The following is a 16629-nucleotide window of genomic DNA, read 5'->3' as shown; positions in this document are numbered from 1 at the left end:
TTGCCACCCTGAAAAAAAACTGACATTAATATCACTGGTCCTGTGAGTAATTGTAATCCAATTGATGATAAAACAATGAGAATGACTTTTGAATTATTTCTTATGATTCTTCAGTAGCTTTTATGTTGACAAATCTTCTATGATTTATATCAGCAGGATTTACAAAGCCCATGAAAACTATACAAAAACCAATTTATAGCAGCAGTACAGAAAGAAATCCATCTTGTCTGTAGGTTGCACCTCAGAATTATTTGGGCAAAATGCAAAGTGAAGGAAAGTAATTATATTTCACCAGACCCTTCAAATGCCATTTTACATTAATATAAGATGGTTTCTTGGCTTCATGGGAAACTTGGGTCCAGATAGCTTCATCACTCACAGCAAAATATTTTGAAATCTTGGTTTCAATTCAGAGTCATGGAGAAACAGATGAAATGTTTTCAGGTTGCCATTGCTGAGTGAAAGCTTATCATTTTGTCTTTGATACGCTAAATTCTTGATGCTAGTTTTTTTCCCCACCTATATGTAAAACAAACCATAAAATGGTATTTTAAGGAGGGGTGAATTATTTCCTACTGCTAGATAGGCTGAGATTAATCACTTTTTAAAACATCTGTATGACATTTAAATGTTCTCTGTTGGTTCAGGATGTCTACTCAGAAGGCAATACAGATATCTCAGGATGGTGCTGCCTTCCCAAAAGAGATGCTTTGTAACTGACCTCTTCTTGATTTATCTCTTGGAAAGAGATAAGTGGTAGACACATAGAGATAAGAGTGGAGTCAAGAGAATGAAGGATATTGGTAAATAATACAAAGGCAAAGACACTGAAAAACTCAGGGAACAAAAATAAAGAGATTTCTCAAAGACTCAGTAAAGAATGAGTGGAAAAGGGGTTATTTACTCAGCCATAAAATGGAATGAATTTGAGTCAGCTGCAGTGAGGTGGATAAACGTCGAGCCTGTTATACAAAGTGAAGTAAATCAGAAGGAGAAAAACAAATATCATATATTAATGCATATATATGGAATCTATAAAAATGGTACTGATGAATCTATTTGCATGGCAGAAATGGAGATATGAGCATAGAGAACAGACATTCGGACACAGTAGGAGAAGGAGAGGAGGGGACGAATTGAGAGGGTAGCATTGGCATATATACACTGCCATGTGTAACATAGAGAGCCAGCAGGAAGCAACTGTATAGCTCCGGGAACTCAGCTCAGTGCTCTGTGTTGACCTAGAGGGGTGTGATGGGGGACAGGGAGAAATGCTCAAGACAGAGGGGACACGTGTACTTATGGCCAATTCATAAGCCATATGTTGTTGTACAGCAGAAACCAGCACAACATTTTAAAGCAATTACCCTCCAATTAAAATAAATTTTAAAAATAAAGAATAATTTAAAAAATAAAGACTGCAGCACTAAAGAAAGAATTATACAACATTATAAAGCAACTATCCTCCAAAAAAATTAACTTCAAACAAATTATAGCAAGTGAACATGATGATTTCTTTTAAAGCAAAAAAAAAAAAAGATTCAAAATTAAGATACTTTAAAAAGGTTACTATCTATATGGTAGGTGCGTATCAGTCTGCTTGGGCTGCCATAACAAAATAAAAAAATCACAGACTAGGCAGTTCAAACAACAGAAATTTATTTTCTTCTAGTCCTGGAAGCTGGAAGTCTAAGGTCAAGGTTTCAGCCAATTCAGTTTCTGGCAAGGGTTCTCTTCCTGGCGTGCAGTTGGCTGTCTTCTCTCTTTGTCCCCACAGAGCCTTTCATACACAAAAGGGTGAGGAGTGTGCGTGGAGAGAGCAAGAAGAAGTAGAGAAGTGTTCTCTGAGGTCTCTTCTCACAAGAACACTAATCCTATATGATCAGGGTCTCACTCCTATGACCTCAGTTCAGTTCAGTTCACTCAGTTCAGTCCAGCTCTTTGCGACCCCATGGACTGCAGCACACCAGGCCTCCCTGTCCATCGCCAACTCCTGGAATTTGCTCAGACCCATGTCCATTGAGTCGATGATGCCATCCAACCATCTCATCCTCTGTCGCCTCCTTCTCCTCCTGCCCTCAATCTTTCCCAGCATCAGGGTCTTTTCCAGTGAGTCAGCTCTTCTCATCAGGTGACCAAAGTATTGGAGCTTCAGCCTCATCATCAGTCCTTCCAATGAGTATTCAGGGTTGATTTCCTTTAGGATGGACTGGTTTGATCTCCTTGCTATCCAAGAGACTCTCAAGAGTCTTCTCCAGCACCACATATGAATTTTGGAGGGACACAACACTCTGTCCATAAGAGTCAGTAAGGACTCATCTTTGAGTTGAGTAACTGAATTTTTCCAAATGCAACTCTGATTTTTCATCATTGTGTCTAACAGACTTTCTTCTTCATGGCTATCCTGTTTTTATTCCCTTTTTAAACAGGTAGGGCAAATGACAAATGAAATTGTCCTTATAGCCCTTTGCTGACCCATTCCAGAACTCTGAGTTTGCTCTCAAAATGACTCATACACACCTTGTTTGGCAAGCCCTGAACAATAGCTCTGGGATCCCCAAAATCCATTTTCCCTTGTGTCACTTAGAGGTTTTGAGCATAGGTCTTTAGGTCCGTGAGACCAAAATGATCCACAAGCCAGTAGTGAAGAATTTTTATGGGTTGATCTTTTGAATCTCAAGCACAACATTCTAGTTCTGTAACAGACAAAGTAAAAGCTGCTGGTATGTTGACCACACTAATTGGCCAACCGGTCTAGGGAAACAAAAATGAAGATGAGGTGAAAACCACTTACTGTCCCTGAGGCAGCCGGTATTTATGGTGGGAGTTTATAATAAATTGCTATTGCTCAAACCACCTAGTCTGTGGTGTTTGTTGTGGTGGCCCAAGCAGACTAATACAGGAACCATATGGATATTTATCATTTTTTTTAATCTCATTTTTAATAGATTTCCTTGGTGGTAAAGCACTTCATGGAATGTATTTTGGCACCTTCTACTTGCCAAATAGATGCTGATTTCAGAGCTTTTCACTGTATTAAAGAATGACTGTGCATTTTTGGTAATTTTACATTTGAGAGCTCCAACTCTAGTATTGTTTTTAGCTCTGCACAAAACACAGAATCAAGGTGTCACAATATTATGAGTCTGCTTGGAAGCTTTGTTTCAGATAAAAACTCTGCTTACAGCCCATCTACTGAAATAAAAGAGCGTTTTCTCCTTAGGGCTGTGGAATTTTCCCTTTCATCTTATTTACAAAGGTCTTCTATTTATTCCTCTTACCAAACAGGAAAGTAAATTAGATTGTTGACATCACTACAGTCAATGAATGCTCAATAAGTGTTGGATGAATGGATATATGCAGGAACACAATTACTGCAGTTTCCACTTTCACATGAAAAAATTGAATTATAGAATTGTATTGCTTGGAAGTATTATAATTCACCAAGTCAAACTTCTTTCTTCTGGACATCTTTGAAGAAGTTATTCTCCTAACCATTTATTAACAATAATAATAATAACTAACATTTACTGAGTGTTTACTCTGTGCCAAACACAGTTCTAAGTGCTCATCCTAGACTATCTCAGTTAATTTTATATAACAGCAATCACATTGTAAAAGAATGTCCTGGAGCACAAGTGGGTCTTCTTTGTCTATTAATCCCTTCTCCAACAATCCCTTCATTAGGTAAGACACTTTCAAGATTTCTTCTCTCTCTAGGAGCATCCCACACACACACCTTTCCACCGGTTCCCAAGGAAACCTAATTGGAAAAATAAAACATGCCACCTCTGTCAAAGAGAGTATTTTTAATGCTTCAATAATGAAAAAGGACAGATATAGGAGGAGAAGCACATCATTCCTGTTCAAAGATGATGCTGTTTTGTTGGGCATATTCTTCCCCTGAGGTTCCACTGGCCTTTGAACATGGAATGCTGGAGTCTGGAAATAACCCGCCTCCCGTTTCATTGCTTTGCTAAAGTGAGCCTCAGGAAAGTTTATGATTGTAAAGGGCTTAATCCATCTCCTCCAGTGTCCCCTAGATATTCATTTTAGAAGTAGCCAGTACAGGATTATCCACCATTATGAGAATCAGGGGTGACATCAAGCAATGAAATGGCCGTAAAATCTCAAGCCCTCATTTTGGTGTGCTTGCCTGTCACCTCATCCTACAGCAAACCTGAGCTAAATTTCTGCACATTTTTCTTGGACAGAGATGCTCAAGGACAAGTCTTTCTTTTTCACCTATATTTGGAGTTCTGACATTCACTGATATCTTATCAGCACCCACATTTCTTTTGTAAAAAAAAAAATTATTGGAGTATAGTTGCTTTACAATATTGTGTAAGTTTCTGCTGCAAAGTGTATCAGCTATATGGATATAAGTGTGTGTGTGTATATATATATGTGTGTGTGTGTGTGTCCCCTTCTTTTGGATTTCCTTCCCACTTAGATCACCACAGAGCATTGATTAGAGTTCCCTGTGATATACAGTAGGTTCTCGTTAATTATCTGTTTTATACATAGCAGTATACATATGTCAACCCCAGTCTCCCAGTTCATCCCACCCCTTCTTTCCCCCCTTGGTGTCCATACATTTGTTCTCGATGTCTGTGTCTTTGTTTCTGCTTTGCAAATAGGTTCATCTGTTCCATTTTTCTAGACTGCACATACATGTGTTAATATACGATACTTGTTATTATCTTTCTGACTTACTTCTAAATTTGAACCTGGCTCTTTGGAGATGTCACTCAAGGAGGTAGAGGAGGGAAGAGAGCATCACAGTGGCCCCCACTCCCCACACACACTTCCAAATCTGCCCTTCATTTCCCCTTCAGAGCTGCCTTGGATGCAGTAAGGAAAAATACCACAGACTGTGTAGCTGACTAATGGAAATTTATTTCTTACAATTTGGGAGGCTGAGAAGTCCAAGATTAGGTGGCTGTTGCAGCCTGCTTCCTGGATCGTAAATGGACATTTAGTCAGTATGTCCTCATATGGCAGAAGGGCAAGCTAGCTTCCCAGTTATGTACAAGGACACTAATCCCAGTCATGAAGGCTCCGCCACCCTGACCTGATCACCTCCCCAGACTCCACCTCTGAACACCATCACTGTGGGGGGTTAGGGTTTCATCATACGAATTTTGGAGGGACACAAATATCCCATCCATAGCAGCCTCAAGAAAAATAGTGCACCTAAGAATCAGGTGTTTCTGATAAGCTTTTTCAAGGAAGTGGGCCATCCAACCCACCAGAAATTAAGCTCAAGAAAATCAAACAAAATTATGTCAATTACATGCTTAGTGTTTGTCATAGCTAGCATTGCTGTTTCAGTAGACTTGATTTACTTCAAAAAGCTGAGAAGCCAGATGTAATTGAACAGAAAGCACATTCATACCTGTGTTTTAGGAGTGAGGAGGGAAGGCCATGTGGTATTTTGGAAGAGCCTTGGGTTGGATGTGAAAGGAATCTGGCACTGCGACCTTCCTTCTTTCCGCATATCACTTCATCTTAGGGTCCTCAAGTAATGGGGGTGGGCTCAACGACCCGGGTCTCCTCCAGCTCTGAAATTCTGGGGTCCTAAAGCTCCTCTACCAAATGATTGCAGAGGTCTATGATTTCAGCTTGTCTTTGATGATCATTCCGTGTCCACATGATGAAATGAATGACAAGTTCTTGGACAGGAAGGTGAAGTGAAGTGAAGTTGCTCAGTCATGTCCACCTCTTTATGACCCCATGGACTGTAGCCTACCAGGATCCTCCGTCCATGGGATTTTCAAGGCAAGAGTACTGGAGTGGGTTGCCATTTCCTTCTCTGGAGGGTCTCCCGCATTGTAGACAGACGCTTTACCATCTGAGCCACCAGCGAAGTCCACAGGAATGTCGTCCCACATTAAAACAATGCAGGAGACAAGCAAACTCTGCTTCACAATGACAAGGTTTTACAGGACTTTGGGGGCCAATAAAGGGGTGAGGTACACCAGGTCCAGATGCCTTGCAGGTGGCATGGATGTGTTCTTTCTCTATCCCAGCATTTCCGTTGACTTGCCTGAGGGCACACAGCTAGTTAGCTGCAGAGATGAGGTTAAGGACAGAAGGGAAGAGGATTAACGTTTGCTGATCCCCTGGCCTCTTTCAGGTACTGTGCATCCTGCGATTGCCCCAGTCTATAGATGAATGCCTCCCATGTAGCCTAGATTTTTCACGTGTTTTATTAGTGGCTTTTGTTGAGGGTGACAGTTTTAATATTCTTGATACACTCACCCGCCCAGCCTCATGTCTCAGGCTCAATGAATGTTTTTATGGATAGTTTTTCCCACTCCCAGCCCCTGGGGACCCTGCTGGGGATCTGTAGCGTGCACCACACCCCGTGAGCTTTGCCCTGCTTGATCATTCATGTGGGCACCTGTGTGGCTGCAATGTAGAGGTGTAACTGATGTTTTTTCCTACAGATATATTATAGAATCAGCAGCAATAATAAATGTATTAGGGGCTATTATTTTCAAGTAGAAGTACAAATCACTTCCTGGAGAAGGGAATGGCAACCCACTCCAGTATTCTTCCCTGGAAAATTCCATGCACAGAGGAGCCTGGCAGGCTACGGTCCATGGGGTTGCAAAGAGTCAGACATGACTGAGTGACTAACACTACTACACTACAAATCACTGTAAATCTTCACCTGCCCCCAGCTTGACCTTGGCCCAGTGTTTTAGCATAAATGAATTCTGTTTCTACATAGATAGGGAAGTACTGGCATTGTACTTTATTGAGCATCATGCCACATTGAAGGGACTTTCCAGTGAAAAGAGGTGACATTCTATAGTGCTAAACTGAGTGGTCCTTTTGTGGGGGTTAAAGGAGAATCGAACCCCCACCAAGTTGAGAGCGAGGCAGATTCAGGTTATCCTCTGAGACTGCTCCTTGTGAACTGGAGATGAGATGTTATTACCGATCAATAAAACCGAACTCAAAGATGGCCTATTTTCAGATGCCTCCCGGGCGTTCATTTTAATTCTCTGCTAACAGAGATTGCATTAAAGTGGGCTCAACTTCACACTGGAATTCTGCACAGTGCCCTTCACAGATAAAAATAAGAAATTGTGTTGCTTCCAAGAAATATTTTTCTGGCTGGAGAGGCAGCTACTGGACCAACGAATCCAACTCAGGCCCCTCCACTGGAAACCTGACACTTAGGCTGGGGCAAACCATCCAGACCAGGTGCAAGTGGAGATAGTACAAGAATCATGTGCAAAGAAGCTGAACAAATTCTCATGCTGCTGCTGCTAAGTCACTTCAGTCGTGTCCAACTCTGTGTGACCCCATAGACAGCAGCCCACCAGGCTCCCCCGTCCCAGGGATTCTCCAGGCAAGAACACTGGAGTGAGTTGCCATTTCCTTCTCCAATGCATGAAAGTGAAAAGTGAAAGTGAAGTCACTCAGTCATGACTGACTCTCTGCAACCCCGTGACCTGCAGCCCACCAGGCTCCTCCGTCCATGGGAGTTTCCAGGCAAGAGTACTGGAGTGGGGTGCCTTTGCGTTCTGTGGATTCTCATGCTACTAGACCACAAACAAGACGACTGCTGCCATTCCTCCCATTCACTAGATAAAGGAAAATAAAACTAAGTTGTTTGCTCCAGAGACCTCCCAATAGGTGCTGACCCCTGGAAGTGTTCTTGTCTCACTGTAGGTAGGTATTCTGATAGCCAGACCTCTAGATTCCAACCTTCAGTATTGATAAATGAATCCAAGAAGGTAGGTGTCCATTTATCACAATGTTGTCACATAGAATAACATCTCACCTTTGTCTCTTCTCCTCTCTTTCTCTCTCTGTATCTCATAAAGTTATCCCCAAAATTCTGTAGGATCACTGCAGAGTTGTATTTCTAGGTCTGTCCCACCTTGCTTCACAAAGATTTGGGGCTGCTTGCAAAGTACATCTGATGAAAGAAAGGATAAAATGACTATTTTTGAGAAAATGCAGCAAAGGATGGAAAAGATAGGGGGAAATGGATCAGTAAGACTAGACTAGAAAAGACTAGACCAAGGTGAGCTCAGATCCCAGTGCTGTGGTTGCTGGTCAGAGGCTACAAATTTGCCTCTGAACTCCACAGTGCAAAGAAATAAATAGCATCATTTCCCTGATTCACAGATGTCTCAAAGTTTCTAGAAGAAGCATGAGTTTTCCTAGTGCTAAGATGTGAAAGATTTCTCTCCCTTGATTCCTCATAAAGAGGCCACCGGATCAGCTAGGATAAGGTTCCACCATTAGCAACCAAAACCCCAAAATGACAGTGACTTAAATAAGATAGAATTTTGTGTCTCTCCCAAGTCTTTATAGGCAGCTGAGGGAGGGCCAGAATGGCTCTTGATAGGTGTCAAAAGTCAGATCCTTTTATACTCTTTCTCTACCTTGTGGGTCCAAGACGACTGTTCAGACTCTGGCCAAAATGTCCCCATTCCTGGCAGCCGGAAGCAGAAATGAGTGATGAAGGATACACCTCCACCCTTTAAAGACACATCCCAGAAATTGCAGAAGATACTTCCCATTCCATCTCATTGGCCAGAACTTAATCCCATAACAACACCTTGCTACAAGAAAGGATGGAAATAGAGACTTTATTCCAGGCCCAGGTAAAAGGAGGCCTTCTGTCACTAAAGCACAAGGGCAATATGTTAGGTTTCTAGGGCTGCCATTAAAAAAAAAAAAAAAAATCAGAGGCCAGGTGGCTTAAACCACAGAAATTTATTTCCTCACAGTTCCAGAGGCTGAATATCCAAGATCAAGGTGTCTAGAGGTCGTTTTCTGCTGAGGCCTCTCTCCTTACAGTTGGCTGCCTTCTTGCTTTATCCTCATGTGGTCTTTCCTCCGAGCACGCACATCCCTGGTGTCTCTCTGAGTCCTAACCTCCTATTATAAGGACACCAATCTCAATGGGTTAAGACCTGTCATAATGGCCTCATGTTAACCTAATCACCTTTTTAAGGGCCTTGTCTCCAGTCACAGCTAAGGTCCTGGGGGCTGGGACTCCAACACAGGAGTTTGGAAAAGACACAATTCAATCCATAACAGGCAGAATAGATACTAGAGAACAATCAGAAGCTCTGGCTGTGTCATTTGCCAGCATCCTCGTAATAGATCAAGAATAAATTCTTTGATGCTGTTTGTTCTGTCTCCCCTTTGAAATTCAAATCTCTTGATCCTCCACCACCTACTATTCCTGCCAGGCTGCACTGGCTCCTTCAAGATCGGACAACCAGAACATCGCCGTGTGGAAACTTAGAGTCACGCGTTTTAGTCTCAGGGTTTCCACGTCAGGGATTATCGTTTAGTTGCTAAGTTGTGTCCGACTCTTTGTGACCGTATGGACTATAGCCCACCGGGCTCCTCTGTCCATGGGATTCTCCGGGCATGAGTATGGAGTGGGTTGCTGTGCCCTCCTCCAGGGGATCTTCCTGACGCAGGGATCAAACCCACATCTCTCACATCTCCTACACTGGCAGGTGGGTCCTCTACCCTCTAGCCCCACCTGGGAAGCCTGTGTCAGGGGTTGCATAATCAGTCATTGCTGCCCTGATTTTGCATAATTCTAGGGATTCTATGGAGACCCCAGATCTTACACTATTCTAAAGCCTTCTATCATGAGACAGTTGACTTTTTCTTTTTGGATCATTTTTGCATTTTCTCTGGATATGCTACAGCAGTTTTAGGAGGTAAGGATGGGTTATTGCAAGGTCAAAGCCAGGATGCCACGACTCCAGGAAAAACTGGAAAATCATTGCCCAGCCTCTCCTGGGGTTGAGATAAATGAGCATGCCAGCAGCCCCAGCTTGGGCAAAGGCAAAACAAGCCCCAGACTTGGAACAGTACTTTTTTCCCACTTTTCTCACTAGCTTGCAAGCTGTCACCCATTGAACCAGAGTGAGATTACACTTGGCAAAAAGACAAAGAGAATTTCCCCTAAGACATACTGACAGCCTTGCTCCCTGGGTACCTCTCAAATCCTCTGCAGGGTTCTGGGCCCCTGAACTTATGTCTATGGCAAGCTTCATCCACAAGAGTCCATGACGTCCCCACAGAGAGCACTGTTTGTGTAGCTTGAGACCCAGCATCTTCTCCTTGTCCATTTCTGCTCTAGCAACAGCCACCTTAAATGCAGCTTTTGGAAGCCGTACAATATAGCTAATTGTTTGCGTTGGATGGTAGTGTGTTTAGAGCTTATGCATCTAAATAGACAATTATTTTCCACTCTTTGCTGGTGGCACTGCCTGCCTGGTGACTTTGGCAGATGGAGAAAGGAGCTAATCCGTAGGTCATAAGCAGAAGGTTTATTGATGAAATGTCACCATCTGTTGGTGTCATTAAAATGATATGAGTCATAAAGAGTTGCTTTTGCCTTTTTCTCTGAAAAAAAGATTAACTTAGAGTCCAGAAAGAAGTTTCTAGATTGCAGATGGCAGTGGGGGACCTGACTGTGGCGGGGTGGGGGAGTGTCCATTCTGGAAGGGGAAGGAGCTTGATGACCAGATCAGATTGATGGGTCTTTCAAGGAAATGCTAGGCTCCTCTCTGTCTGAATAAAACCACTCACCTTGCATGAGACAGGGTACTTATTACATGTGATGTAAGGTCTCAACTCTCCCATGATCCTCCCTATTCCTGAGGCATCTCGCAGGTGGGGAGCAGAAAGTCTTTCATTTGGAATAGAACAAGAAAGATCATATCCGGAAGGAAACAGTTAATATGCACCTCTTTTCTACTCTTCACTGGTCTCATTACACAGAGATTATTCATGTAGTCAATTGACCTCTTGGGAGGCTCGGTGAGCCCTATAGGGAGTGATATTTGCTACATCTGCTCCATCTTCTGGGAGAAGGTGGAGGTGGCTCAGAAGAGGAACCAGGAGCAGCATACCCAAGCTGCTGTCAGGGGTAGGAGCCCTAGGGATGGGTAAAGGAAACAGTGGCTGGACCCTACATAGCAAAAGAAACAGCTTTTGCTTTTGTTGACTTTCTCTGTTGACCTTCTATTTTCAGTGTCATTGATTTCTTCTCTGATTTTTATTATCTCTTTTCTCCTGCTTACTTTGGATCTAATTTGTGCTTCATTTTCCTGTTTCCTAAGGTGGAAACGTACATGACTGATTTTAGATCCTCCTTCTTTTCCAACGAATTGCAGAACAAAGAGATGGAGAACATAAGCAGCATATTTCATGAAGATCCAGACAGCCCAAACAATGTGCACCAGCTTCCTGATTCTGCCTTATTACCTAATCCTCTTAATTCCCCTGTATTTGGTGTTTAAAATTCTTTCACCTGCTGCCAAGGACATACACTCATATAGAAAGAACCTTTTTCAGTATGGCTTAAGATTAGCTTTTTTAATTATTTGTTTCAACTCCTGGAGAGAAAGTGAGGGTGATTGTGTAAGCCACTAAAAATCCTTTTGGCAGGATTAGGGTATACATTATAAATAAGTAAACCTAACACAGTAGCAGGTCAGGCGTCACTCATTCCTGCCTCTCGTCACATGCTTTTCCTGTAGACCACATGGCCTGAGACTGGCCCACCCACCACCTCCCTAGGGAGAGGTGCTGGTGGGATTCAGTGCTACTGCTTGAAATACTCCAGGACACTGGAAGCAAGAGTCCCAGGTGGGGGACACAGGGGAGCAGGAGCTGTGTGTGTTATTTATATGGTCTCAAAAGGAAGCATCAGTGGAAAATTCCTATTGATATTTTTAGATCTGACGCATGGTCCTGACTGCTACACTTTCATGTTTAAACAAGCAGGGAAGGGAGTGATGGATGCTATCTGCAGTACTGTGTTGGAGGTTTAGAGGGCCCATCTGATAGGCTAATGGTCATCCTGCCAGGCCCTGATCTGCCTTCTGCCCCCTTTTTGCTCTGGGAGTTCAAAAGCTGCTGACTTCAGCAGGCAGCAGATAAAACGCAGGCTGCTTGCTGCCTGGACAGAAACACTGAGAATTACCCCCAGCTCTGCGGCCCTGTGCGCGCCACACCCACACCTTTAGCACCTCTACTTCCATTCTCTTGTTTCTCTGCAATGCAACATTGTTGTTGTTTAGTCACTAAGTCATGTCCAGTTATTTGCAATCCCATGGACTGTAGCACACCAGGCTCCTCTGTCCATGGGATTCTCCAGGCAAGAATAATGGAGTGGGTTGCCATACCCTCCTCCAGGGGATCTTCCTGACCCAGTATGGAACCTGAGGATTCTTTTACCACTGAGCCAAATATATGTTGCATTCAACAGGGGAAGCCTGCAAATGCAACATAGATTTGCATAATTGGGGTCTTTTGCTATGCAGACATGGTTTCCCCTATGAAGTTCATGGATGGGAGCTGTAATTCACTCCAGTTGAAATGATCGATTCAGGAAGCTAGAGAATGTTCAGGGAAAGGAAAATGAAGTGAAGTCGCTCAGTCTTGTCTGACTCTTTGCAACGCCATGGACTGCAGCCCACTAGGCTCCTCCATCCACGGGATTTTCCTGGCAAGAGTACTGGAGCGGGTTGCCATTTCCTTCCCCAGGGGATCTTCCCGACCTAGGGATAGAGATGCTTTACCACCTGAGACACCAGGGAAGATAAACAGGAAGGGAAGTTCTTAAATCCACATGGCTGAGCAATGTATTTCTTGTTCCTGAGAGTCAGACTGTGACAGATGGGATTCTCTTATAGACCTAAAAAGTCCATAGATGAAAGCAGCTGAGATGACCCAAGAAAGCTCCTAGTGGGATCCGGAGATTCCCTCCTTGCTTTGAGGCCCAAGGACGTTATTGTCTTTTTTGTTTATTTGTTTATCTCTCTGTTTCTACAACAGACCACAGAGGCAGGTGAAGATGAAGAAGACCAGCCTCTCAGCCTGGCCTGGCCTTCTGATCCACGCAAACAAGTCACATTCCTAATTGTTCTCCCCATAGTGTTTCCTCTCTGGATTACCTTACCTGATGTTCGGAAACCTGTAAGTAAAGCATTTTTTTTTTTAATTTATTTCTTGTCGGGGGAGGAGGGGAAGCACAGCATACGACAAGAGCCTGCTCCTAAAAGGAAAGGAAGAAAGGATGACTTATACACATGCATATGTATATATGTGCTTGAAATTTCTCTGGACAGATGCACGATGATAGTGATTGTTCTGGTTAGCAAATATACATGATGAACCACCCCCCAAACTCTGTGGTGTGAGATGACAACCAGGTTATTTTGCTCGTGGATCCTGTGGATCAGGGATTCAAATGGACACACTGGGGATGGCTGGTCTCTGTTTCAGAATGTCTGTGGCCTCAGCTGGGAAGGCTTAGATGACTGGGGGCTAGAACTATCTGGTGGAGAAGGAAATGGCAACCCACTCCAATACTCTTGCCTGGAAAATCCCATGGATGGAGGAGCCTGGTGGGCTGCAGTCCATGGGGTCACGAAGAGTCGGACATGACTGAGCAACTTCACTTTCACTTTTCACTTTCATGCATTGGAGAAGGAAATGGCAACCCACTCCAGTGTTCTTTCTTGGAGAATCCCAGGGACAGAGGAGCCTAGTGGGCTGCCATCTGTGGGGTCACACAAAATCAGACACAACTGAAGTGACTTAGCAGCAGCAGCAGCAGAACTCTCTGGAGATTTCTGGCACCTGAGCAGAGATGATTCAACATCTGGGCTCAGTTGGGATCATTTCCTAGAGAACCTATTGTGTGGCTGGGCTTCCTCACTATATGGCGGCATCAAGTCAGATGTCTTTCATAAGAGGTCCGGGCTCCAAGAGTCAGTGTTCTTGCCACACAAGGGGAAGCTCCTTGGTCTCTGGTTAGTCTAGTCTCAGCATTCACATAGAGTCACCTCCACTGAACTCTACTAGTCAGAGCGATCATAAATCATCTAGGGCAACAAAATTATCAGTGTCCTACAGCATATGACACCCTTGATGGCAGCAATTTCAAAGAATTTGCAAACGTGTTTTAAAACTACCACAGTGATTGTCTCTGCAAAGGGGAAATGAAGGTCTGAGGCAGAAGGACGACTTACATTTTGTTGACTGTTCGTGTACACAAATTACTCATTCAATTCAAAAAATAATCTAAAGCAATGCATTCGTGTGGTATAAATGCCTACATGTCTGATCTGCTCCCTCCAGGATTATCATTACCATAATCAATATTATTATCTTCCACGATTGTGTACTGGGTGCTATGAACACAGTACCATCTTATAATCAGCAAAGTACAGTCTGAATGTAGATCAGCTTAAAAGAACATCCCCTCCCGTGTTGTCAAACTGGGTTCTTGGGCCACTGCCTCAAAAGGTGAAAGAACTAATGACAAATAAAGAAATAAAGAGAAACAGCTCTGCTTTTTTATTATGGGCCTTCACACATGTACTCATTCAACAAAAGTATATATCTACTAATTTTATATATATATATATAGGCATAAGTAGAAAGAAACTTAGGCAAAAGGAGTTAACTAGCTCACACCTGGTCACTTCCTAGGGCACGGAGCTGAGATTCACCCCCAGGCCCATGTGACCACACAGCTTGGGCTCTTCCTCACATTTCTTGGTGCCAGAAGGTGAAAATACGAAAACATTTCTAAAAGCATTTGGAATAGAATACTGCAATAACATCCAGCATAATTTAGCATCCTTCTTCAAAAGCCCCACGATGATCCCACTTTCCTCATTTGAAAAAGACTGGAGAAACATCCTGTCTCATTACTCTGTTCTGACCCAGAAATAAGCCAACCTGACAGAGAGCCTTATCTTATCAAGTACAGGCCAGGAATGACCCCTCGCGTAGAGACCCCTGGCATTAGACGTTTGCTAGGAAAGGGTGAATGTGGCGGGTGTGGCTCATTTAAAGCACTATCTAGGTTTCTTTGTTCAAGATGCTGTTGCAGAGCATCTGCTCTATACAAAGGCCTGGCTTCCTGGAAACCTGCAGCCAAATAGCTGGAATGCGTTCAGTTTCTTCTTGGCTCCCATCACAAGGACATTTCTGAGATGTACATGCTCACATGCGCTCACTCACTCATTCCTCTCTCTCTCCCTCTCTCTCTGTCACCACTGCTCTGCTGTTTAGCTCAATGCTTTTGCTTAGCTCAGGGAGGAAAATGAGGGAGACAGACAGGGTTTTCTAAATCCCCACAGCAGGTCTAGTGTGATATGGCCCAGAGCAGAAGGGCCTGGTTCACTAATAAGACTGATCAATGTTATAAAGTAAATAACCAACATGGACCTATGGTACAGCACCGAGACCTAGACTCAGTGTCTTATAATAACCTGTAAGGGAAGAGAATCTGAAGAATATATCCATATAGTGTGTGTATATATATATAGGACTGAATCACTGTACTGTACACTTGAAACATGATATTGTAAATCAATTCTACATCAATTTTTAAATTTAATAATAATTTTAAAATAACTTTTAAAGAAAACAGTGATCAATGTCAGTGTACAACCGCTGGAGCCATCAGGAGGACATGCAGGAGTGGGAGGAGGTTGCCAGCGACTCACGGTCCTGCAACCTCAGGGCTGGGTGGGCCTCAGAGCAAAAGCTGGCAGAGTTACTCATTCCCTCTGTGATCCAAGTCAAGGAAGCTGTTAGGGAAGATCAGTGTTCTCAACCAGGGACTCCTGGATCACAAACAGGACTCCACCATGGCTATAGTTAGACCTGCCCTGGCTGATGCCGTAATCCCCAGGGTGCAAAGCAAGCAGATGCAGCTGAGCAGGATGCTCCCCATGCGGTGCTGCTGACTGGTCATTCGCTGAGCAGTACCCCATGGGAGCCAGCCCCCACAGCACGTGCTGGGGTGGCCGGTGCGATTTTTCCTCACTGTACCCCCGAGGGCCATTGCTGTGTGGACTGGGTTTTCTTCTGTCTTTTTCTGAGTATACCATGTGCTGTTCCAAGCAGAAATGAGGCTCTTAGATAGAACCTTGGGTGTTTGTAGATTTCCTCAGCAAATCTCTATTGAACACATATTATATGCCAGGCATCAGGCTTTATGCCCTAAAAGAGACATAAAGTCACATCAGTCACAACTCCTCTTTTTTTTTTTTAAATGTTTTGGCCACACCACACTGGCATGTGGGGTCTTAGTTTCCCAACCAGGGATCAAACTCACATCCCCTGCATTGGAAGTGCAGAGTCTTAACCACTGGGCCTCCAGGAAGTCCCACAATTCCTATTTTTAAGTTGCTCTAAACTCAGTAAAGGAACAAAGCACGTCCCTATAGAACTAAAGGGCAAGATTGTACAGCCTTACTAGTGAGAGCAACTAGACTCAAACGCAGGTCTCCTGACTCTGGAGCATTCTCATGCTACCATGTTGATTTTAGTGGTTTTTCCCACATGACACACGCATTGTGCAATCATGGGAAAGTCACATCTCAAATCTCAACCTCATATTTCCTCCTTTGTGAAATACAGCAGTGGAGGAAGATCTCTAGATTTCTGGCCAACTGTAACATTCTGCGATTCAGGAAAACATAGATAACCATCGATGCAATAGCCCCAGTTTACTCTCGGAGCATACTTGCTTGAGTTACATGGTCATTCTCTACATATATGGAATGCCAAACAAAAAAAGCATGCTGGTTGGTACAAAGG

The 16629-nt window shown here is 43.5% G+C and overlaps 1 protein-coding gene across 1 annotated transcript in view; it reads left to right on the top strand.

Annotated features, from left to right (window-relative positions):
• SLC24A2 (solute carrier family 24 member 2) overlaps positions 1-16629 on the top strand; it is a 275605-nt gene that overhangs the window by 245011 nt on the left and 13965 nt on the right. Inside the window, exon 8 of the mRNA XM_069576650.2 lies at positions 12844-12984. Coding sequence (XP_069432751.1) covers positions 12844-12984 — 141 coding nt within the window. The remainder of the gene's footprint in view (positions 1-12843; positions 12985-16629) is intronic.

The sequence above is a fragment of the Ovis canadensis genome, chromosome 2 (genome assembly GCF_042477335.2).
Source record: "Ovis canadensis isolate MfBH-ARS-UI-01 breed Bighorn chromosome 2, ARS-UI_OviCan_v2, whole genome shotgun sequence".
Taxonomy (NCBI): Eukaryota; Metazoa; Chordata; class Mammalia; order Artiodactyla; family Bovidae; genus Ovis; species Ovis canadensis.
This window is presented reverse-complemented; position numbering and strand designations above follow the sequence as displayed.